Raw genomic sequence first — 24,970 nt, 5'->3', positions numbered from 1 at the left:
TAATGATTAATGGCAGAGTTGCAAAGGGTTGGCTTGAATTCTTGAAACAAAGAAGATGGATGTTGCTGTTGGGCAACAGTGTGACACGAGTTAAGCTTGTTTTAAAATGACAAAAGTTTGAACTAGCCAACTCGCTCCACTGGTGGGAAAACGCATGGGACTCACCTATTGGGTGCAGAGGGAATTTGAAAGACAACCGATTATCCCGCCCCACCCTACATTTTAATGTGGGTCTGGCTCGTCAGGCTAGTTGCCACATACACTAACCCTGAATTTAGAACCTCCACTCATGTGTAGTGCACTATGTCCTGAATAACTGTAAAGTGGTTATTCACTATAGTGCACTACATAGCAAATGAGTGGCTGTTCTGAATGCAGGCTAGGAAATAAAATAAAGCACGCCTCCCAAATACAGGTTACCCAGCCAGGTTGCATGTGTGTGTGGTGAGTGTGTCTGTGCATGTTCTGTATGTGTTGGGCCAAAACTATTATTAGCCTTATCAGCCATGTGGGGCTACAAGCACACCAAGTTTCTTGTGCACAGGACAGGTGATCGGTGTCCTGGATCACACTGACCAAATATTGAGATGCATTATCAAGATAACGGTCCTGCAGTGGCAGTCATTATACATCTGAACCTCTGAATGTGGCACATTCACAAATAACTGATATGACATACAAAAGGTAACATTTGCATATTTCGCACTTGTGTTACATTCATAGAGTTATCACTTCTGAGAAGTAATGAAGGTTAAATTAACAAAAAATAATAAAAAAAAAAAAAACCAACATAAATAAATATATAAATAAATAATATTTTCAAACAAACAGAAAATATATTTCAAATGAGCCTGCTGTTGCTTAGGCTATTGTTTAATTATCAGATGGACACATGGAGGTAAGATGTAAAATGTGTATTTTAGGGGCTTTCTGATGTTAATATTGAAATGGAATTCTAGAATTATCTTCCATTTTCACAATTTGGAAATGCATACAATAAGTGAATCTTGGCACAGGCTCCAGCAATTCTCAACATGAAGGTTCTTCCCATTGATATAGCCTGTTCTCGAGAAAACAGAGGCAGACGGAGTCACTTAACATGAAGATTACAAAACAGGAATAACAAGTTTTCCCAGACATTCATACTGTAGTCTACTTTGCAGTTGACCAGTTCAGAGTACAAAGACTGCGTAGCATTACTTGCACCATAGGTCTTCACATTGTACCTTTCCAGTCTAAGGCATTAAACTGTCAACAGGCAGCATGGCAGCTGGAAATTCTGCATGTTGACATTCAAAATGCTGATTAGTCAAGAACATATAGATCCAACAGCTACCTACAAAAGGTCCCCACGATCAAATGGTCTGTTAAGATTTTTCTTTCTTTCATTCAAGTAAATCATAATTCATTTTTCAGAGTCTGCCGACTTAGTTTAACGTCATCTGTTTTGTTTTAGTTTATTCTTCCATTCTCGCTGTTAATGAGCCGATTTGATAAATATGGAAAAAAAAAAAAAAAATCAATGATCATAAGAGATGTAGACAATCAAATGATTATGTTTGATGCAAAAGCAGTCTCTGTTAGGTCTGTCACCCAATATCAGAACCAACTGGACATCTCATTCAAATCGCCAGCATTATATTGCCTCAAGTTTGTGCCCTTAAAACAAACGGAAAAAAAAAACAGTTTTATCAGTTCAAAAAGAAAACAAATCTCCTTTGTGCACACACTGTGGTCAAAAGCACAGTGTGCACAGTATGTGCTTGGACAGGAGAAGCAATGAGGTTGATGAGGGGTGGCTGGTAAGTGCAGATAGTGAATGCTTCTTCGCGTCTCTCCTCTCCTCTGGTGGCGGTGTGTGTCCCCCCGCGGCACACGCCATCGCAGCGGTCACATTGCTCCGTTTGGCAGCCTCCTCAAAGGGCACTGTGGTGGGTCTTCAAGGAGATCAGGCCTCCTTTATTTTGGCTGCAAGAGTGGAGTTCTCTTGCCGAATGGCCTTGTAGTCTTCCAGGATCTTCTCCAGGTTGGTGATGGTCTTTTTGCTGTTCTCTGTTTCAATCTGCAGTAAATGGATGGGATAGACACACATCAGTCTATTTCAAACAGTCTCAATCTGTTTGAAAAAATGTCAAGTTTCAGTCTGCAGCAAATTAATGGGGTCAACACACCAGTCTATTTTCAACAGTCTAGTTGCAAAAGCCAATTTTACTTTAGCAAAGAGTAAGAATGTGCTGCATACCAAAATGTGTGAAGCATTACAGTTTTATTTGAATTTCTGTGAAAGGAGCTTTGTGGAATTCTGTTGGCTTTGAGGGGTCTTGAACGCAGCCACATGGCACTTTCATTGACCTGCACTGTAGTTAACACAACAGCCACACAGAGTCAGCTTGGTGCCAACTAAGTTTGTATGCTAATTTCAGTAGGTATTTGGACATCACTGACCCATAGGTGTTTTTAACATTACATCAAAACAGTTGTTTCTTCTTGCTAATGTCCTTGTATGTCCTTTTTAGATGTTTTGAACTAAAATAAAGGGTCATATCTGCCTTCCACAGCTTTCAATCCCACCCTGAAATTTCACAGTGCACTGCACAAAGATCAACCGCTTTCCTTTAGAAATCATCACCATCCCAATTTTCCACGTTTGAAAGAACACTGTTCTTTTGTGCGGTTCATTTACTTCACCCTTTACTGGGCACATTTCCTTTTTCAAATAAAAATTCCAAATTTTGTCAAATTCCAAACTATGTTTTTTCTTTAAAGACTTTTTTAAGTTTTGTAAAACAATGTATTGTTGTTGGGATTTTGCCCTTTGATGCTTTTTGTGTACGGTCAGCTTTTTTGTGTATGCATAGAAGACATTATGCATATGCATAGAGTATTTTCAATAATTCCATATTTTTCCACACTTTGTAGATCTATGCAAGCACCCTGCTCTAACCATATCCTACATAGGTCTTCTTTGTCATTCAAATTGAATCGGTCATAAATGCAAAAAGGATACATTCATGTACCACGTAGCCCAGGTATGATTCATATGCACTGGTATGATTCATATGCCCTGACATTAAGGTCACTCGGACCAGCTCTAACAATTGGCATAAACATCTCGTCTTATTGGAAATGAGAGCCACTCATACCAGACCAATTCTGTCCTCTGCTGGCTGTCCAAATCCACTGCAAGCAAAATGCTATTCAATTGTCCTCTGTTAAATTCAATATAGTTTTTTTTTTTGTGAACCTCCAGTGAAAAGAAATATTATCTCAAGAACATTTACAGACACCAGTGCCCACATCCAAAGATGCAAACCCATGGCTACAGAGGGAAGGGAGACTGACACTGAATATAAGCAGCTTGCCCAGTTTATACTGGATGATAAAGGCAAAGGGTTAGTACGGTCTGACTAGTGGGTACTTGGTCAAGTAGTGTGGTGCAAAACTTAAAGCCTACCTGTTCCTCCAGATCTCTGATCTCTCTCATGATGGTGCCTGTGTCCTCAATTGTTTGAATGAGCTGTGTACAGTTCTGATATTAAAAAAAAAGGACAGTGTAAGTCAGACAAGCAAGAGCTTCAACAGTTCTCAAGGTGCACCTCTCTGATAACACAATCGTAAATAAAAACTATTAGTTTTCAAAAAGGTTTGAGATGGATAGGCTCTTACCTCATGTAGGGCTGCCAAATATTTGTAAGACTTGCGGACCGACTCATCTTTCTTAGCATCCTAGAAAACACACAGAAGCATGTAAGACACCATATAGGACACTTAAACTCCAAAAAAGCTGAGTGCATTGTTGACTATTATTGTAAACGTATAGTGATGTACTGTAGAGTGTAAACCACTCACAAGACTAGTATGGAAGCAGAGGAAGGAGCTTCTCAAATGTTACATCACTGTTTTGATATGTACCTTGAAAACCAACTCATCTGTCACGGCAAATGTGCGGTCCAGCTTCCCAGTCAGACTGTTAATCTCTTTCTGCAACTCCTTAGTGTCGGACAAAATCTAAAATGACAAAAGGAATCAATAAATAAATCATGTACTTCAACAGAAACACATCAATTTCATAACCATCACAATGAAGAGTTAATGTGGTGTAGTACCTTAGTGATTTCCTCTTTTTGTTTCTTAATGTTGCCGACAATCTCCAGAATTCTCATAGTGTATGCTGACCTCGAGACATCTTTGGGCAATTTTTCATATTCTGTTAGCTGCAGAGAAAAAAAAAAAAAAAACACTTAGAAAGTAGAAGAAACATTCGATCATGATTTATATGGGCAGAGTCTACCTTGTAACTGGTTTGTGATTCAATTTTATTCCATTTTAGAAAGATTTTCTCACCAACTGTTTGTAAAGTGCCTCCTTCTTCTTTGCCTCTTCGGCAGACTGACGGATTTTATCATGAAGCTCCTTGATTTCAGCCAACATTCTAGAAGATTCCACCTGGGAGAGAGAGATGAAAATTTGACATGAGCTGAATCACTTGATGCAAAGTTGATCACATCTGTGCATATGCAGCTACCACCTCCTGCCAATAAAAGCTAAAAAGATTAGGGATGCTGCTTTTTACCCTCAAAGCTACCACACAGTGTTAAACAAAACACTCCAATAGATGCTCTATGAAAACTTAATTTACAAAGTCAGGAAACTTAAAAAAAACTGGCAAGACTCCAACAATTTCTAACACTGGAAAAGGTAAGTAAGAAATGCTAAGTTTGCTAAGTATAAGCAAACTAAGTATAGGTGGTGTATAATTTAAGGGGTACCTCTTGATCGCTGCAGAGCTCATTCAGCCTGCACTGTTCCTCCAGGAGAGGGGCTTTGTGTTTCTCCCATTGGGCCTTCAGACTCTCGAGCCTCTTAACACTAGCATCTACAAGGCTCTGCCACACACACACACACACACACACACACACACATACATACAGTCAGGATACAACAGTCCAGGTAGAGTTTGTTTATTCCAATTCAAATGGAGTACCGAACTGTGACGTTCCGTTTCCACGATGGCAGTGGAACTGGATCCAAACAAATCCAAACAAACTTTTGATAGTATTGTATACTATTGTATACTATTGTATAGTATTGTATACTATTGTTCACTTCAATGCAGCAGTTTTGAACAAATTTGCGCAGCATGGTCAGATGATAAGCGGATTTAATAGCAATTTAGCCAGACGTCTTCTATGCATTGCTTCTATGTGGCAACAACAATCCTTCAACAATCGTGAATATTTTATTAAATGCACATGCAGAGGAGTGGTAGTGGGCTACGAGAGAGAGCGGGGAAGGAAAGGCTGCGTGCGTAAAAAGCGCAGCTCAATGGTAATGCAAGGATTTGACCTTATATTTAATTTAAATAATTAAAGAATATTAATCTGTGGCGGCCGATTTTTATTTCGTGGTGCCCCGCCACAGATTAGTCAATGTATGGGAAACACTGTACTATTTAAATTAAACATAAGATAAAATTCTTTCATTGTGCTCTTTCAAATTGCACACGCAGCCTTTCCTTGCCCCGCCCGCTCTTTCTCGTAACGAGCCCGCTGCCCCTCCTCTGTGTGCATTTAACAAAATATTCACGATTGTTGAAGGATTGTTGTTGCCACATAGAACTATTGCATAGAAGACGGTGGGCTAAATTGCTATTAAATCCTCTTAGCATCGTGACAATGCTGCGCACATTTGTTCAAAACTGCTGCATTAAAGTTAACTCTGCTAAGGTCTTATCATAGTTTAGTCTCTCCTCAATGTACTAAGTTAAGTTATGCAATCAAGCAGTATCTCAAAGCTAACGTCAGAATACTGTTTGGATGTCGAGTTTAGCATGCCAACTTACAGCTGCTTGTCAATTTCGTTACTCATGCAGGGCTCATTTTATTGACTCTGACACTGAATGTTTGCAAAATCCCGTTGTAAATGGAAAAGTGTTTTCCAAGACTCAAAAGTGCTTGTCCCAAGGAGAAGTAGACTACGAACCGTTATTTGAACTAACTACGTTATGAATTGCATCCACACATCAGCAGGCTTTTAACTGTGTTAGTGTTACAATTGCAAGGGTTCCCTCACGAGCGTCTTAAAGTGACAGGCACTCAATTAGCCCTACACTACTGAACTTTATTGAATGCTACCTCTGACTAAGAATGCATTACACTACATTTGCACTTGTATAGTCTTTTATTTTGGAATTTTAAAAATATATATTTTAAACATATATTGCAATGTTAAGGAATTCATGTTTCTTCATTCAGATATGTAAATCAACATGTATAAATTGCTATTAGTCAATTAATGGGGAGATAATCGAATCGAACTGAAAAAAGGAATCGTTAGATTAATTGATGCATCGAAAAAATAATCGCTAGATTAATCGTTTAAAAAATAATCGTTTATCCCAGCCCTAATTTGTTTAGATCCAATGAAATTGCTGCATTGACAATGCTACGTTATGGCTTCTGTACTCTATTCCTTTACATAGTATTGTAGTGGGAGAGCACCAACCTGCAATTTGACAAGATTGTTCTGACCATCTGGCAGGAGATCAATCGTCTGTTTCTTCACTTTTACCAAATCCTCCTTCCTAGACTTGCTCTTCTCTAGTTCTTTCAGCTCTTCAGTCACCTGAGATACACAGAAGAATAACAACGTTGCTGAACATGAAATTAACACTTAATCCTTCACAAAAAAAAAATCTATTTAAAATAAGTTAAATCTGTTAAATCTGCTTGCAGGCTCCTCCAAAGAGCAGCATTTTGGAGAGCTGGGCCTGGATGATTGACAATGACAACGCTACAGCATTTCTTTGGGACACAAACTCCTGACACCTGGTTAATGGACGTGGCTAGCTGCCTCATGTCTCCGCCCACTTCCTCCATCTGGACGGAGAGCTGGTGCAGTTGCTGCTGGAGGGCGGCAATCTCCTCCTGTTGCTGTGCCCGCAGGTCCTCCTCCGACTGGCGCGAGCTGGGCATGGAGCTGGCCGCTGCTGCCATCTGCTGGGCACTCTTCTCAGGCTCCTGGAAAAAGAGGAGCAGGGAGGTGGGGTAACGATTGCCGTGACAACATTTCTGTTAGCATGTTCACATGCATCACTCAAACTTAGTTAAACATTACTGTTAGCATCTTGAAATGAACTATTGAAACTGAGTTGCAGTGAAGATATAGGTTTTTATCAGTGCTGGTGGTCATCATAGAGACTTGTGTGAAATCTGTAAACAGCATAAAAAGAGGTCAAGGACATGAAATGGGCCAACATCCATTTTTCAATCTTGATAGTCTGTATGTGTATGATTCTGTGAAAAGATAATAGGTCTTTTGCAGAGATTGATACCTTGACAATCTCTGATGTAAGTACAAAAACATCCAAAATGGAACTTTTCCAAAATTAATTCTAAAAGAGAACGTCTTCAGTTACGCACGCGCCTGGTGTAGCTTCCCCATTACACTTCCATCTCATGGCCAAATCAGGCAGAACAACATTAACTGTTGTAAGCCAGCTACAGAGAGTGGAAATGAGTAAGACAATAATAACTGTGTGTGACTTCCTGTGCATATTCCACTTTACTATGGCCATTATGATTACCATGTGACATGTTAAAATGCTGTGGAAACTATTTTTAATAGGACTGGACTGAACTGAACTGAACTGAACAGGACAGGCATGTATTATCTTATCCCCATTCTTCACAATAAAATCAAGACAATGTCTTGGAGAAAATCAATTGTTATAGTTGAGTTGGCTTTTTGCTGAATGTTTGAAAATTCCTTTCTGCCCTTACATGTGACTAGTATTCCTTCCTGCATCCATATCCATACCAATTTTCCAAACTGATAATGCATTCTTTGTCTGTGTATTTATGGAAAGGCTCTTGGGCGTCTCTAGGTCTATCTGACAACAAAGATGGGTTACACTACAGTCAGTGTGTTGTGCATTGTGCAAGTGCCTCTAGTGGGGACCTTAGAGCCAGGTGCAGTAATCCCATTTATAGACCCTTTCAACAATAAAAACAATGCTTGAACGTTCTATTTGGGCCCCAATCTACTTCCTCTGCATTAAGATAACATATGGAATGTTAAAAAGGAAGTCTTGTGGGGCCAACTATGATGCTGATAATGGAACTCTTGAAAGGGTCTATGGACCCTTTCAACAAGGTAAACACAAACAATGCTTGAACATTCTATTTGGGCCCCAATCTACTTCCTCTGCATTAAGATAACATATGGAATGTTAAAAAGGAAGCCTTGTGGGGCCAACTATGATGCTGATAATGGAACTCTCTTGAAAGGGTCTATAAGGACACTTCTAAAAGTATTCAGAGATTGACGTTGCCTGTTTGTATAAGAGGAATTATTCCAGCAGTCTAGCAGAGGGCAGGAACGATTGCTGGAGTGAGTGATGGCAGAGCCAAACTACTAAAAATCTTTATGTTGAAAGATATGGTGGTTTGTCATCCGAGCCATGTAAATTGATTTTACTGGCATCTGCCATGGTCCATCCAACTTTTTAATGCACATTTTGACCATTCAAATGAGAAATTCTTACTGGAAATGTTTGAAATTCCAATGAAATATTTTGTATTTCGATTTGCTAGAGGAATGATTAACTCACTATTCACAATAGGGTAAATGTGACTAAGGTAGCTGAACACAAGTTTATTCACAGAAATTAAAAGTGCACTCATGAGCAACTGGAAAGTGGGAAAAGTCTTACTTCTGAGTAGCAACGTCACTCCTGAATATGCATTAAATTCAGGACATCTCACTTTAACCTGGAAGCTTGTGGAAAGCTCCCAGGAGAACATTTTGATGTCACTAGACATAGTGAGTGACTGACAAAAAATATACCTGTTCCATGCACAAATAAGTAATTTCATTGTTTATTTACAGGATACTTAGCCTGGAAAATCCAGACCCTGGTAATCTAGAAAGATTAAGGGTCTGGCCACAAACAATGTAATGGCCCAACTCGAGGGGCAGCACCAAGCATGCATTTGAAAATCTCATTGGATAACACTAGACCAATGTTTACACTGAATGATTCCGGACTTCGACGCAATTGGATAACACTACGACCGCTGTCGTCATCAGTTTAGCTCGACTCTGGCCCGCATATATCAGATACGCCGATTTGACTGGTTCCCCGGGATGCAAGGGGTAAAAGTAACATGCATCATTGCCAGAGTGTCTCGCAACTCTGGATTTCCTGGGTACAGTATACTCATAAGTGCAGGTGATTGCGATGTTAAAGAGTACTGTTAAAGAGTACTTTTGTGCAACTACGTGATGTTAGCCTACAACCATTAACAACGCCACCAGTTTGTTGTTGTCAAGTGAACATTCTCAACTTTTTGATCCCAGAGCTGTTCACAACCCCTCCCTTCATTTGCCATTCAATTGAGGCAGCCAATTGGAGCACATATCCATGTCAAATGTGTAGACCTCATCCAAAGCTGAATAATGTCTTGTAGAAAGTACATGCTTTCAAATGGCTTTTTGTACAAAAAGCTTGCCAAGTTGTTTCTACATAAATAAATATCTGGGATTCTAAAGATGCACTGCTCCAATGTCCAGTTTTACAGCATCACCTCAAAGATTGCTTGCTTGACTTTGGATAACGGCCGCCGAGGTTTCCCGTGACGAAGCAGAGGCAAAGAACTCCTAGACGCACGTTCCATATAATGGGACACCTCGAAGGCCGTTATCCCGCTTATCACCTGGATGCCACTATAGGCAATAGTCACACCTTTATAGCATGCAAAGGAAACAAGTGGTTCCATTTAAAAAGAAGCCGACTTGTTCAGTTTGTTGTACAACTTTCTATGGCCTTAACAGTGATAGCATGGACAGTTAGCTTGTTTACAGTTGTTTCCATTGTTACGAAACCTGCCTCCAGGCTCAACCATCGTCCTACTATGTATGTTATAGTTACCATTCATAAGCATTAATATGGAACTTTTTTTACCAGATCTACTTCATAGGTGCCCCGTTATTCCAAATTAATAGCCACCCCACCAGCCAATCAGAAAAGAGTTTTTCTTCTCTCCGGGTGATAAAGTATATATAGCTTGTTCCCTGAGAGAGAGAGAAAGAGTGCGCACAAGCTCAAAAACCAAAGGCAAAAGTGCAAACGTGCCCGTCCTAAAACATCTGATATTTTTCTTCCAAAACCACAGTCACTCTGTCCACAGTGGTCTGGAAGTGTTTCACTGGCAAACATGCATCACAGTTGGTCCAAGTGATAAGCAAAATGTCTGCATCATCTAAAATAGTGCCTCAAAATGTTTCAGACCAAAGCCCACTTAACCACTAAAAAAACCTCAGAGGCCATCTAACTCCCAAAACCCTCACTGAACCATTTTTATCAAGTCTTTTCACCTTCCTTGTTGTGTCAGAGGTTTAATTTGGGTGAATAGTGCCTTAAAGGACAACTCCGGTCTAAGAACAGCCTATGATCTATGATGATAAACAAGTGTAAACCTTCGTTAGGGACCAAATTGACATTAATCTGAGTAGCTTACAGATAGCCTTGGGGGCAAGTTCAAGGTCCCTACAGACACACCAAAGTAATTTTAACTTTGTAAGTGTACAGAAAGGGTTTAAAAAGGTTTACATAACAGTTGGCTCAATATTGCAAACAACTTTTCTGTGTGTCATCTTTGCTCTGAAGTCGCACAAAGGCAGTTTCAGAAACGCTGATCTAAGACATAATATTTCGCGGACCACTAGGGATAGTTTGCAGACCTCACTTTGAGAAACACCAATATAATAGATCAGAGCACAGTAATGGAGATCACAACAGCGCAAAGCAATAGCTAGGGAGCCCAGGAGGGGGTCTGACGATGGTGGGAGAGAGAGAGAGGGATAGGATAGATAGATAGATAGATAGACACTTTATGATAGATAGATAGATAGATAGATAGATACTTTATGATAGATAGATAGATAGATAGATAGATACTTTATTGATCCCCAAGGGATGTGGTCTCCATGCATGATCCCCAAGGGATCAATATGTATAAGTAAGTATAAGTATAAGTATATATACTCTTTTGATCCCGTGAGGGAAATTTGGTCTCTGCATTTATCCCAATCCGTGAATTAGTGAAACACACACAGCACACAGTGTCCACACAGTGAGGTGAAGCACACACTAATCCCGGCGCAGTGAGCTGCCTGCATCAACAGCGACGCTCGGGGAGCAGTGAGGGGTTAGGTGCCTTGCTCAAGGGCAGCCTTCAGCCGTGCCTACTGGTCGGGGTTCGAACCGGCAACCGGTTCCGGTTACAGGTCCGAATTGCTAACCAGTAGACCACGGCTGCCCCAAATATGTATGGATGAACACAAAGTTTCTTAGGCACCATACTGGTCTCACTTTCTACATCACAGTCAGTTACATCTAAAAAAATCTAAGACAATTCTTTTGCTAGAACAGGTTCTTCCCACCGTTATGTTCAAATGAAACCGATGCTTGGACCTCAGTGACAGAGAGATGCCAGCTCAAAGTGACCAAAGCCTGGAGTGTTGTGTCTCCACGTGTACCTGTGTGAAGGTGAATTTCTCTGTGTGGGTGAAGCGCGTGCCCTTCGTGAGAACGTCTCCTCCCGCTGACGCCCCGCCAAACGACTGCAGCAGCTCGGCGAGGTCGGAGGTCGAGCGCTGAGCACCCTGGGAGTCAGGCCGTGGCTGAGCGGCCACTCGGAGCTGCTCCTCAATCCTCCGCTGCAGGCGGGTTCTCTTCCGAGAGCGATATTCCTACAGACGACAGGAGTGAGCACATCAAAGACAAGAAAGACATCAAAGACTGATCGACACACTGAATAGAAGGAGATTGGACTGACCCTGACCTGCAATCCTCAAAGCCTACTTTTGAGCTGCTTTGCTAACAGAGGAAAATTACCTGCTCTGAGATTAAAGACCATTTGAGAAGTGTCTGAAACCATTAGGATTTTTTTGCAGATTGCATTTAAGTATTCACAATCCTTGGAGGGAGATCAGAGTTGGGAATGCTTCACAACCACACACTGACCAAAAGACACAATTACAGATGAAACTGAATACTTCATCTGACCTTTTACGGAAAAACTGCTTGCTCCAAAAAACAAAGCTCTTGTGACTATTTTGGCAACAATGCAATAGCAATGATTTGCAACTTCAATTTCTAAATCAAATTTTGAATGCTGTCACTGTGGCCGTATTATACTGTATACCGAGTCATTAGCTTGGCAACCACTCTGCATGACTTCATGCCAAAATAAAAACTCTTCATCCATACGCTCTGCTGCTTGCTGGTGGAGTCATATGCCACATATGAATAAATATGATTTAATTTACTAATGCCTCAGACTAAGGCTGGCCTACTCTTTTGCTCCTTGTTGCTCTGTCAGAAAAGGCCAACCCAGAGACCAGGTCATGGTGTCAGCAGCACAACTCTCTGCTGAGTGTGACACAGGAACTTCTGGGAAAGGTCAGCAGACAGCATGACATGAGGCGTTTGAGGAAGCATGGTACATTTCACACACTACTGCAGGTCTTTTTACAGATACAGTGCAACCGGAAAGTTTAGACCACATTTTGTTATGTTTTAGACTCATCTTAAAATGGATTCAATTAATTTTTTCCCCCTCATCAATCTACACACAATACTCCAACATTCCACAAAAAAGCAGGTGTTTGGAGTGTTTTGCAAATGTATAAAAAATAAAAGACTGAAATATTTATTTTACATAAGTATTCAGACCCTTTGTTATGACACTTCCAATTGAGCTCTGGTACATCCTTTATCTATCAATGGTCCTTGAGATGCTTCTTCAACTTGATGGGAGTCCATCTGTGCCTAAATTAATTCACTGGACATTATTAGGAGAAGCACAAATCTCTTTATATAGGGTCTCACAGTTGATTGTGTATGTCAGTGAAAACCAAGCCACGAGATCGAGAGAATTGCCAATTTATTTTTTTTGGAGCACTTTGGTCAACCACAGGTTGTTTTTAAATTGTGCTATACAAATAAACTTGACTATGACTTGTCATCTCATTGCATCCTGACATGGCCTATGTTTCACACCAAATGTAACACCACACTTGGGTTAGGCAATAAACCAACATCCTACTCCAAATGTGTCTATGCTAATGTGTGATGTGAAGACATGGCCAGCTAAATAATAGAAGACGGTAAAACTGAACTGAAACCAACCAATGAAAATGACTAAGTCGCTACACAAGATTGAGGTAATGCGAGATTGATTTAAAAAACACAGTACACTTCCTAGCTGACCTGAAATTCCTTTATCGTTTACCTCTAAGGTCAGACTGACCCATGCAGTGAATGTCAGCCTGTTTCAACAGAGAGCCAAAGCACATCGGTGCATAAGAGAAGAGTGTAGAGATCACTATGTCTGAACACCAAGTCTACCACCAAGTTAGCGAATACATAGCCTAGGAGGCTATAACATTAGGCTACTATCCTATGTGGTGGAGATGAAAGACAGGACAGCTTAATGGTTATCCTAAAGTTAGTAAAGTTTATTTTAGATATTTGTGGGGATGCTTCTGTAATACACTCTTCTTAAGTTAGGATAGAAAATCAGACTTGGGAATGGTTCTTCTGTAATGGCTTTTTTCCTAAATCAGATCCAAACCAAACCAAAACCAAGTTACCAATGTTACCAAATAGTTAACATAGGATTTTCAAGTTAGGAGGTTTGTCTAATATGGCACCTGGGCATTAAAGCACCATCACCAACATCTGTACAAATCTCACATAATCCATTAGCCTGGTAAACCAGACCCTGGAATCTTTCAGATTAAGGGTCTGGCCACGAGTAATGAAAATGGCCCAATTCGAGGGGCGGCACCAAGCATGCATTTGAAACTCTCACTGCACGCAGTTGGATAACGCTACGACCAATCACAACAATTCATCAGTGTCAGTTATCAGTGTAGCTCGCCTTTGTCCCGCCTACACCGATTTGATTGGTCCCTCTCGCTTGAGAGATAGAAGAAATTTGGATCATTGCTCGTGGCCAGAGTATCTTGCGGGCACAATTCAAATTGTGCTCTCGCGAGAACTCTGGATTTCCAGGGTAATAATCCATATCGTTCTGCTCGGAATGCTCAGTGCTTAGAGGCGCAGTCCTGGCTAAAGGTTGTTAATACTTGCGCTTCACTGACAATCCCATTAACCCATTCCTTTCATGCTCCTACAGCAACGTTTATGATTGGCAGGAACAGTTTGCAGCTCTTTCCAAGCCACTGTTTGTTCCCTTTTTACTGAGCCTGGACTGTGTACAAACACCAGAGTTTTCTTATCTCTTTTAAAGCACACACATTGGATGGACAGCAAGAGGAACATCAGGAGAATTGTTCTGGTTATAATCAATAACTGCACTTTTGCAAATCTTCAACCACCACAAACCCATCATTACAGTGTAGCCTAACGTCCCACATAAAACGTGGTAGTTTGCTGAGATTATATTCTGATGATTATGAAAGAAAACAGTGTTGAAGGAAAACAGTGTTAAAGGATTTTTCACATAGATCTCCATTTCTCGGGGTCATCGAATACACTCGGTACAAATAAAAAATGGTGCTACCTAGCTCGAGTTGCTGCAGCCAACAGCTAGAGCAGCCAGGCAGCTACAGTGCTCCACTCTGGGGGCATGCTTTTAAAAGAGAAACAGAGATCTATGTGAGAAATTGAAGGAATTTTCCTTTAACTAGATCTGACTCATAGGCAGCAAGAAAAGCCACATTCGTGTCGCCAGACCCAAATCTAGCCCCAGGGAAGAGCACTAACCTCGGGGGTCAGTCGGGACAGGAGGCCCTGGCTGTTCCACTCTAGTTCCCACTCCTGGGCGGCACTGAGCTCGGCGGCATGGTGCTCCAACAGGGAGGCAGGCACTGAGATTGGCTGAGAAGGTTGGGCAGTCACCACCGGCAAAAAGTCCCTGTAGTACTCCTTGACCTCTGTCATGGGTTCATGCAGATGTGCACGTACACACACATCAGAACACACGCATCAGAACACACGCATCAGAACACACGCATCAGAACAAACACGATCAGAACACACACATCAGAACACACACAAAGGGTGGGGCTGTGTAATTCTGAATGTCAAAGCAATCACATTCTGAGGGCAAGTTCACACTTGTGCTTCTAATTGCATAACTTTTGACACCTGAGGCACTCTGCACAACAGCAACACAGCAAAAGCGCTTTGCATATAGCCACCGGCATGAGTGCGCAGTCACTTGCCACGCACATCAGCTCCCAAACGTTATATTAACCATTCCATACACAATGGACTTTGTTGAGCGGCGTTGACAGATAGAACTGAATAAACATCAAGAGCAGCAAAGTTCGACACTGGTGAGAGTTGAACAGAAAACAATGGAATCAAACGTAACCAATCGTCGAAGGCTAAGTGCACCGCACTCATGCTGGTGTTTGTTTGTTTGTTTAATTTAAGGCCATTTCCGCAACTAAGGCTATTTAATGGCCAGAGCACTGTGTTACAAAAACTTAAATATGTTTTTTAAAATCTTTGCTAATAAGATATTCTAAAACCTTCAAAAGGTGGGACCTTACTAAAAACATCAGCTATAGAATTTTGATGATAAAATTGTTGTCTTTTGGTTTTCAAGGCAGGGCAACAGATCAAAATATGTCTCACTGACAGAGGAATTTAGCACTCATGCTGGTGCCGATGTGCGGAGGCCTTAAGTCCAATGGCTCTCAGGATGGAAATGCAACACACCTTTGGACTGCTTGTTCTGGGGTACTTTGAGCGAATACGGTACACTCAGAGGCTGTGAGTAAAACCTGTGACATGGACCACGGCTCTGAAATCACGGCAAAGAAAACAAAATACACAAGTCAAATCTCATGTTCTCATGCATCTCGTGCAGAGAAATATCACTGCAAAAAAAAAGCAATGCAACTACAACGCATTACATGTTAAGCCTCAACAAACAACAAACCATGAGGCAATAAGACCTCTAAAAATACCTGAATAAGTGAGAGAATTAAGATAGTTAAAGAATGAGGGTCATGGTGAGCGGGAAGAGATACTGTGATATGCATTGCATGGTTTTTCCCAGTAGCACACCTGTGTTTTGCACTGGAGAGGCAATCGACAGGTCGGAGGAAGCCAGGGGATCGCCAGCTGCGCTTTGATCTGATCAGCGATGGCCTTCTGCAAGAGCACAGACTTACCTACATAGTTCAAAGGCAAAACGGAGAGAGGTCACCCACAACTAAGAACAAATACAACAAATACAAGTACAAAAGTACAATTCATCATCAATCAATCAATCAATCAATCAATCAATATCAATTATACCTGCTGGCTGATCTGAGGCCTCTGCACTTTCTCTAGGGAGCCTCTCAACCAGAAACATGAGCAAGGACCTGATCTCTGGTTCATTGCTGTAGAGAAACGTCTGGTAGCCAATCTCCCCCTTATAGCCCAGGTCCTAGGTGACACACAAACCAATATAATCAATAAATACTTCTTAACAGTGTACCAGCAACAATTCTGTTAGCAGGCTGGCGTGTGAACCATACTTCTGCCCTGTCCGCTTAGAATCTAGGCGTGACTGTTGCCTTCCATGGTTGTTGTCCTCCGCTTTAATGCCAGCAGCAAAGCAAACTGCTAAAACAATGCAGTTGTGAACCGTTTCAACAAATGTTGTTCGTAATGATTTCTTTCACAGTCTACCAAGCTCTGTTTTTGTTATAACCAAATTCCCCATGCAAATTTTGTGTTTTGTATGGTCTCATGCTTCACATTCACATGAGTTTTTTTTTTAAAGCCACAGCTTAACTAACAAGTGCAGAATCAGTGTAATAACTGGTGCGTCATACATATTTCAAGCCCATGCAGACAGTTCATGCTTCACAGTATTGCCTTACTCTATCTGAACAAAGCAGAACATATCTCTAGGGCAAAAAAGCAATGATCATCATATTCCAGAAGCACATCTTGTTGGTTATATATTTTACTACAGTTGGGCTTGTCAAGCACTTTAACCGGATTTATTTTGTAAAATTACTATAAAGACACGTTTTTGGCCAAAACCAAATTAACAAAAGCTAGGCAATCAAATACAAATGATAGTACCAATTCACTGTCATCAAACAACATTGCTGGACAGAAATCATGCTGCCTCATCACAGCCCATAGACCGACCCACTCCAGCTCAGGTGTCTTACCTGGCAGGCCTGAGCTAGACTCATGCCCAGGCGAAAGCGGGCAGACATCCCTGGGGGCAGCAGGTGGGACAGGCCGCTGCCCAGCGAAGGGTCGATGACACGGAGGCATCGAACCACAGCCTCGACGATCAGTTCGCTGGTAAACTGCTTCACACTCTCCACATCTTCTCCTACATCCCTAAAGAAAGAGGATTATAGATCACATTCAATAGTGACATTTCAAGTAAAAGAGCTGAACAACATCTGCCACAACATTTGTAAGATGTCTCTATGGCATTATGTTGCCATAAGTAGTGTTTTATTCCCATGGGTGATGCTGACACCATGCATACCAAGCATTAGGGCAGAGATCACTCATAAGCATGTTTACAAAGACCAGACGTTATACCAAGCAAATTGGCTAATCAAATGCACACAAGGGTCAAAAGGTCCCGCAATATAGAAATGTATCCTATTGCTTGAAATGATCCAATCTTTCACACAACAAATTGAAAAGGTAAGTTGCACTTGAGTTGAATTAACATTTAACATTACTTAAGTTAGGTTAGGCCATAAGCTAACTGTTAGACGTTAAACACCTAAAAAACAAGAAACCTGTAAAAAAGTGAAGTGCAACTGAAGATAGAAAGGCTGTTCTGTCATAAAACAGTTCCACTGAATGGGTTTATTTGCCCATGAGAAATAATATCACCCGTTTGAACAATCTCATTTCACGTCAAGTTACTTACGTGCCAACCTGTCTGAGCGAATGAATCAAAATTCTGTCAACTTCCTCCATCGCTGCAACAAATTAGCAGCTTCGTGATAACTCTCTTCTGAAACGATAAGCTCCACCACCACAGCCGAAATGGAATTCATATGGTTATTATACAAAATCACTTTTAAGGCGTTAACTGCACATCAAATTAGCTTACGAGCAAGCTAGCTAGCTAGTGCAGGGTGGCTAGCTTCTAGCGACCAGAGGTTTCCAAAAGCCAGGGTAGCGAGGGAATTAGCTCAAGTATGCTAGCGATTCAAAATACACGTTCGTCCCATGTTTGTAAGCATGAAGCATTCGAATATCTTTTATCAGTGCTGTATTTTTCATCACATCGCCTGTTTTCAGTTAACTGTTCTGCTCCTATGTTTGACAATCGAAGAAATTCTGCATCTCAAAGTAGACAGGAAGTCATATGCATTCGCACTGACTTGTGGGATATTTGGTTTGAATCGCTTACAATCGTAGGAGAACGAGGAATCAACACCAGTAAGAAAACTACAAGCTAAAGTGCATTTCGCCCATGGGTCGCATGACCAAGACTGACGCTCAGACACGTGCACAACATCGAGTGGATATGGGATGGAGCCTAGAATCTTTAGTATTAGTATTGGGAAATACATAAGGGCACTGTTGTTTAAACTTTGTTCGAATGAAGCTTGTATTTGGCTTAAGTAAACTAAACTGTGCCTATTTAACACGTTTGTCCTGTTACAAACATCCTCTTCAAGTTTGTTTTGGGGACAAATCCAGCTTTAGCATGGGAATTTCCTTAATAAGCAGCAAAGCAAAGCTATAATGTCATTTCATTGTGATAGTATCTAAACAATATTCTGTAAGCATGCAAAATTGTGGAATGGTAGAGTTTTTTTTATGTATTCAGAGATGTTCAATTGAGGCCATTACCCCTAGTTTTTAGAGTAGCAGGTCTAACTGTTTGCCGACTTATTTCAGCCTTCTTTTTTCCTGTAAAAAATTAACTAGGCCTACTGTATGTAGAGGTGCATGACTGGAACCAACCGAGTTCAGCTCCAGTCCCGAATTTCAATCAGCCTTATCGACCAGTTGTCAATGGCCAATATGCTACTGTAAACGCACCTGGAACAAAGTGCCCAGTGCCGCCGCTACCACTACGCGCGCATCTCGCAGTGATTCGCACCAAGGGATAGATGGTAGTACTCCGAGTAGGCTACCAAAATTTAGCCAGAGAGTAGCTTTACTGCAAACTGCTTTTTCACTCTTCTTAGAGAACGTTTACAATGTCAAAATGCACCAACAGCATCTTACATAAGGATGATACTTTGTGGGTCCTCTCGTCTCATGCAGCAGATCTAACTTGAACGTTATGCTACTCGTTTTAATTGGGATGAGCACGCACAAGATGAGGCAGCTCCAGGTTGTTTATACCAACTTACTAATATGCTTATCATTGTTAATATTGGGCTATAAATGTGGCACAAACAAAAATATTATACACTGCGTACAGAATGCTCTTACAGTGACAGTGCACCATTTATAAATGAGTTAAACAGCATCAAATCGGTAGTATTTATTAAGAAATATATATTTTAAAACAAAATTACTTTGTCAATATTGTCCTTTGAATAATATAAAGCAGTGTTTTCTTTTTTTTTGGGGGCACTGAGAGTGTCCCTCATTTGGGGTTGAGGAAGTTGCAACCCTATGCATGACTGCCATATTATACCTCCAATGCTAGGAAAATAAAGTAGCCTATGCCATCTCAAGTCCACCCCAACTCTGTAAACTGCAAACTGGAGTACAGAGGTTGTGTAGACCTGGACAGATCACCTCATTCAGAGTCCTGGGCTACATTTGAAGGACTGCTTGTTCAATTGATGTCCACTGCACATCATACACTAAACCCTCATAATGAAGCATTGCATTGTGAGAAAGAAATAGTTGCAGCAGCATCTCTAAGCAGATCATGAAGAGGTGCCAGACCAAACACAACATCCTGCAGAGAAGACTTGCCATACCCGTGGTGCTGTGGATGTCTTTCAGCTTTTCATAGACAATAATCTAGCAAAACTATGTTCAGCAAGGCTGTAATCATAGTATAGTTATTTTGCTACCCCCAAATGCAAATGTTGCCATTTGTGAGGAAAAACTCTTCATCTGACAGGCCTGTTTATTCGGATAAGCTAGGCGATGTCCATGTCCCATGTCAGTTTTCATGCAGGCAGTATGTGGTATAGTGAAGGGGACGAGACTGCATATGTCGAGACCGAGTCTTTAAAGGGTCAAGAAGACCGACATACCTGTCAACACTCCCGTTTTTCCCGGGTTCTCACGTATTTCAAGGTCATCTCCCGGCACCCTCCCGTTTTGTTATTTCTCCCAGAAAACTCCCGTAATTTGCATGGCCATCAAACTTCATTTTAAAATCATTGATCCATTCATTTTTTCTAGACATCTCCCAGGTTGCCAGATTGTGAATGAAATACACCCTACACATACACAATCACTTAGTTTCAATTTCAACCGTTTTGTCCTAGGCTAAAACCTGGCAACCCAAAACCCAAATAAGGAAGCGGGTGCCGATTGCGCAGCTCGTCTCTCATCTTAAGCAAGCGGGATAGTTGAATGGCGTACTCCAGAACTAGCTGTTGTGAAATTGTTGGAAATGTAATTGATTAACACATCACATAAACTTTTATTGAGTGTTGTTGATACACTGAACTTGTGTCCTCGGAACCAAATCAGACAGCAAGCAGCTTTGGAGTTTTGGAAGTAGGCTGCAGGCAGGCAGCTGGTGGATACATAACTGCATGCGTAATGTAATGGTAAGGTAAAAGAAACTACCGAAATGCAGTGTTGAAACACGTGTTTGAAACGTATTACGGTACATATGCAAACACAGATCCGGTATAAACACTGACCCCCGTCTCCCGTTTTTGGAAAGCTAAATGTTGACAGGTATGAAGACAGTGAAAGTTTACAACTCGAATACAGGACTTTTGCAACCAAATGCAGCCAACCACTCACCCACCCTTTTGCAATCAATCAGGCTACTTCAACCCTCTCCAGAAAAACTGCCATGCTGTTTGGGCAAAGATTGTGTCGTTCAAAACCTTTGCCCTGCGCAGCATAGCATCATGGGATATATTTTAACACCAGCCAATATTTTCATTTTTATTAAAATAACAATATTTGTAATGGTGGATATTTTGGAATATACCATGAAATATATACCGGTACAATTAAAAAAGAAAATGTGGGAAAAAGGTCTCGTGGTCTTGCTCTAAAATTACAACTAAGCTGGTTCACTGGTCCAGACCATTTTTTGCTTGTCTTGTCTCGGAATTGAAAGCAAAAAATACTTGGTCTTGACTCGGTCTCTTGGCCTACATTGGAAGGAGGCGGACTCTGAAGACCGGACTTGAGTAGGCCTACCACAACACTGGGTATATGAGATAATGGCCTACATCAGTGTTTCTCAGACTTTTTCACCAGGGACCACTTAACCAATAAAAAACACTCACGGACCACCTAGCTAAAAAAAAAGAGTAGTACCTACTTCAACAGTATATAACGGTGAGTGCCCAGACCCTGGGTCATTCTACGAAAACGTGCCATTTTGCATTCAAAAAATCTAATTTTCAAAGTACTGTTTTTAAAATCTTGAAGCACCTATTTGGATGAAGTAGATTCTTACCTCTCAAAAAAACATGCGGTGCCATCTCAGGCTATCTTATTTATTTATTTATTTATTTACTTTAACAAATAGTCAATGGAGGTACGTGTGCTATGTCAACCCTGTTACCAAAAAAAACAAAACATATATTATTATAAAATAATATGAGTGCTCTTGTAACTATTCATGAATATTATACAAATAATTATGTGTTACATAAATAATTCTGGTGTTGAACACATTAATTATTCGATTTTAGGATTGACAGTAACAGGGTTGATGAAATATTGTTATTGGCAGCCATTACTAGCCATGTGGTGGACACCATGACACCACATGGTGTGCATTCAAGAGAGGTTAAAATGCTGTTAAATATTTACATTTAAATTTTCAATCAAATTATTTTTTAATGCATGATTTTGTGGTAACAGGGTTGACAAAACGAGCTTGTCCCCTTCTGTCAGAGAACAACACTTTTCTGGTCTTTTCACCATTAACTTCCTGGAAGGCAGGGGATATCACTTCCTGAAAATGATGTAACTTTTGGCCCCTTTTCTCCAAAGGGGGTTTTATCCAAAAGTAACAGGGTTGACGACAACATGGGGACACATGTAAAATGTTGATTTTTTCATAATTTTAAAAACATTCCAAATAAAATTGTTTAATGGTCCATGAACAAACACTTGAGGCTTTTTGTACATGTATTTATTTTTGTGATAATTTGACTTTTTTTTATCCTAAATAGCCAGTGATACTAGACAAGTCATAACGAGGGACAAGACATTTTTACAGTTTTTGCAATATTCCTAATACGAAAAATGCTTAAAATCCTTAAAAAAAATGATGAATTCTTAAAAAGTAAATAATTTATTTTTACCATTATTATATTTCCTAAAATATAAAATAATTATGAAAAAAATATTGTTAATTCAGCTTTGCAAGACACTTTTGCTTAGAATTAAAATGTACTAGTGGTGTCTGGTAATACTGTTGGAGGTCCTTAGGCCGACCCAGGCCAACTTGTGATGTCATCGTAATTGATTCGGCCGCCATGTGAGATTTAATCAAATCTGCTTGGCCCCCTCATTGCTGCTTGCAGCTATATTTGTTAGTTAAGTTAGTTGTTAGTGTTTTTTGGGGGTGTTGTCTTTTACTGAGATAGGAAATTAAAGAATGACAAGAAATTAGTGGGAGAGAGAGAGATCAGGTGAGATGAGATCAGGGAATGACTGCAGGTCAGATTCAAATCCCGGTCCCCGTGATACAGCAGCAGTTTACTCCACAGCGCTCCCTTCTGTTTCCCTTTAAGAAAATCTCTGGTTTTATGTCTGGGGTTGTCCACTGCTGCGCAGTGCGCACTCAACTGTTAAGGACATCCTTTGCCAGTTTTTTACCTTAATATTACAGCTACAATGTCATTTTGATGGTAAACAAACTTGTAAGAATGTCGCTGGCAACGCCCCCCAAGCGAAGAACCAGCATTGCTGTCGGTGCCCCAGTGACATTGCGGGAATCATGAAACATTACCTGGTCAGTAAATATGGATCTTTGGAGATGGTATTGTCTGTTGCTAGTCCTTCGGCACCAAAACAAATGCACATGTACCAGTGTCTAGGGGAGAGGGGCTCAAGCCATGAGAAGTATTTACAACAGCAAGCTAAAATATAAATACTCCACAACACTAGGGGGAGCACATAGAAAAAGAAAATAACTGAAACTGCATCAGATACATTTAAAGGTAGGGGTTATGCTAAGTAGGGTACTCCTTGCATCATAAATACTCCCTTTCTGTACTGCCCCAAAATGATTATGTCGGATTTAATGGTCTAACTTCACAATTCAGTTCAGTCTGTTCATATGTTGCTGGGAATATCTTTCTAACTTGTTTATGGTGTTTCCAAGCAAATATCTGATATTAGTTTACAGGACTTTTAAATATATCTGCAAGCTGCAATCATCTGGGCCCAAGTTTGGTGTGCATCCAAAGAATGTGGTAGCAATGCAGCACGTCATGTTTTGTTTTTGTTTGGATTAAAATTGGCTGCCGCCTGAGATCTTGAGCTATTGAAATATGTCATAGCAGTGCCCTTTATGGATGACATTCAAATCTGGCATGCACCCAAAGAATATCATAGTGATGCAGGGTCTGCATTTTTGTGAATTTTGAACCTTTAGCCTACATCAGAAATCAGGCATGTACAGCATTAGCCACTGTTGGCTATATTGTTGAGTGAGCCAAATAGGACTGTGGGCACATATATCCAAGTGTAAGCGTACAGAATTTCACATTTTTAGTTCACAGTTTCACAGTTCTTGATACATTGGAGTGTATCAGTTACAGCACTCTTCAATTTTATGAAGCTTGAACATTTCTGTCACAAGATATTGGCCAGTAAAGTGCATGAATGCTTTGACGTAATTGCTTTGCACTACTCTACAAATGAGTCAATGAGTTAAGGTGGTATAAGTTCTATATGGCCCAACAAAACACACACATTTTGGCGCAAAAGTGGCGCATTGGCGCAAAAGTGCTTTCTGCCTACCCGTTTTAGAGACACACTAGCACAAAGGTACCTCGGGACACATGTGGGGGCGATCACACTATGTTTCATGCGGATGTGTCAAGTCTATACATCATATCATCCCATGACATTTGCTTAAAAAAAACTGTGTTTCCATGATTACAAAACAGTATTGTTACAATTTCTGTTCTATTAATATAGCTTAACAGCTTGTGTTCACAATTGCTAAATGCCTTATACATGGCGCTATATGCCACCCTGCACCTTATACACGGGTTTCCCTTTTACCAACAAAACTAGATGCGCGCGCAGCCGTGGGGCAGAAGACGCTTGGTGGCCGTCCACAACGTTATAAATTTAACCTAAATAGTCGGCTGCTGTAAGCTACAATCGGATTTTATTGTATACCCCTGTTGTCTCAATGATAATAACATCTCATTTCAGACTATATTTCAAAGTTTGCCGTTCATTTGCATTATTAATATAACATCGTATTTTGTCATTTTTGGCGAAGACATGCATTCCGTTAGGGATATTGAACATATTTAACATTCTCTAACCATCGTGATTTCGAATTGGTGCAGTTTTCAGCACAAAAACTCATTTTATTCTTTTGCTCTTCTGTTCTATGGTGCTTTCTGCCTCTTGGTTGCGCACGCATGTTTTCGTGACGTTGCATAGAAATCCATGTATAGAGGCACGCTGTTAAGGGGCTGTAGGCTATGTAGAGTTCTGTTGGATTCAAGTTTTCTTGAGTGCACCATTATTTTCGTGGCGGCACTCTTCCATTGACTGGCATTGCATTTAATATAGCGCCAC

At 40.6% G+C, this 24,970-nt stretch overlaps 1 protein-coding gene across 1 annotated transcript; it reads right to left on the bottom strand.

Moving 5' to 3' along the window:
* Positions 1-857: 857 nt before the first annotated feature.
* Positions 858-18,574, bottom strand: ccdc22 (coiled-coil domain containing 22). The gene is made up of 16 exons (XM_048241996.1): positions 17,946-18,574; positions 17,218-17,395; positions 16,346-16,478; positions 16,112-16,218; positions 15,761-15,845; positions 14,798-14,967; positions 11,542-11,754; positions 6,828-7,019; positions 6,505-6,624; positions 4,770-4,886; positions 4,345-4,446; positions 4,107-4,214; positions 3,913-4,008; positions 3,667-3,726; positions 3,455-3,529; positions 858-2,062 (listed from the first exon to the last, which is right to left on the bottom strand). The coding sequence occupies exons 1-16, from the start codon at positions 17,993-17,995 to the stop codon at positions 1,949-1,951; spliced, it is 1,920 nt and encodes a 639-aa protein (XP_048097953.1). The 5' UTR covers positions 17,996-18,574; the 3' UTR covers positions 858-1,948.
* Positions 18,575-24,970: the final 6,396 nt, after the last annotated feature.

The sequence above is a fragment of the Alosa alosa genome, chromosome 4 (assembly GCF_017589495.1).
Source record: "Alosa alosa isolate M-15738 ecotype Scorff River chromosome 4, AALO_Geno_1.1, whole genome shotgun sequence".
NCBI classification, from domain to species: Eukaryota; Metazoa; Chordata; class Actinopteri; order Clupeiformes; family Clupeidae; genus Alosa; species Alosa alosa.
Note: the sequence above shows the minus strand (reverse complement) of the source record. Positions and strands in the feature narration are given on the sequence as shown.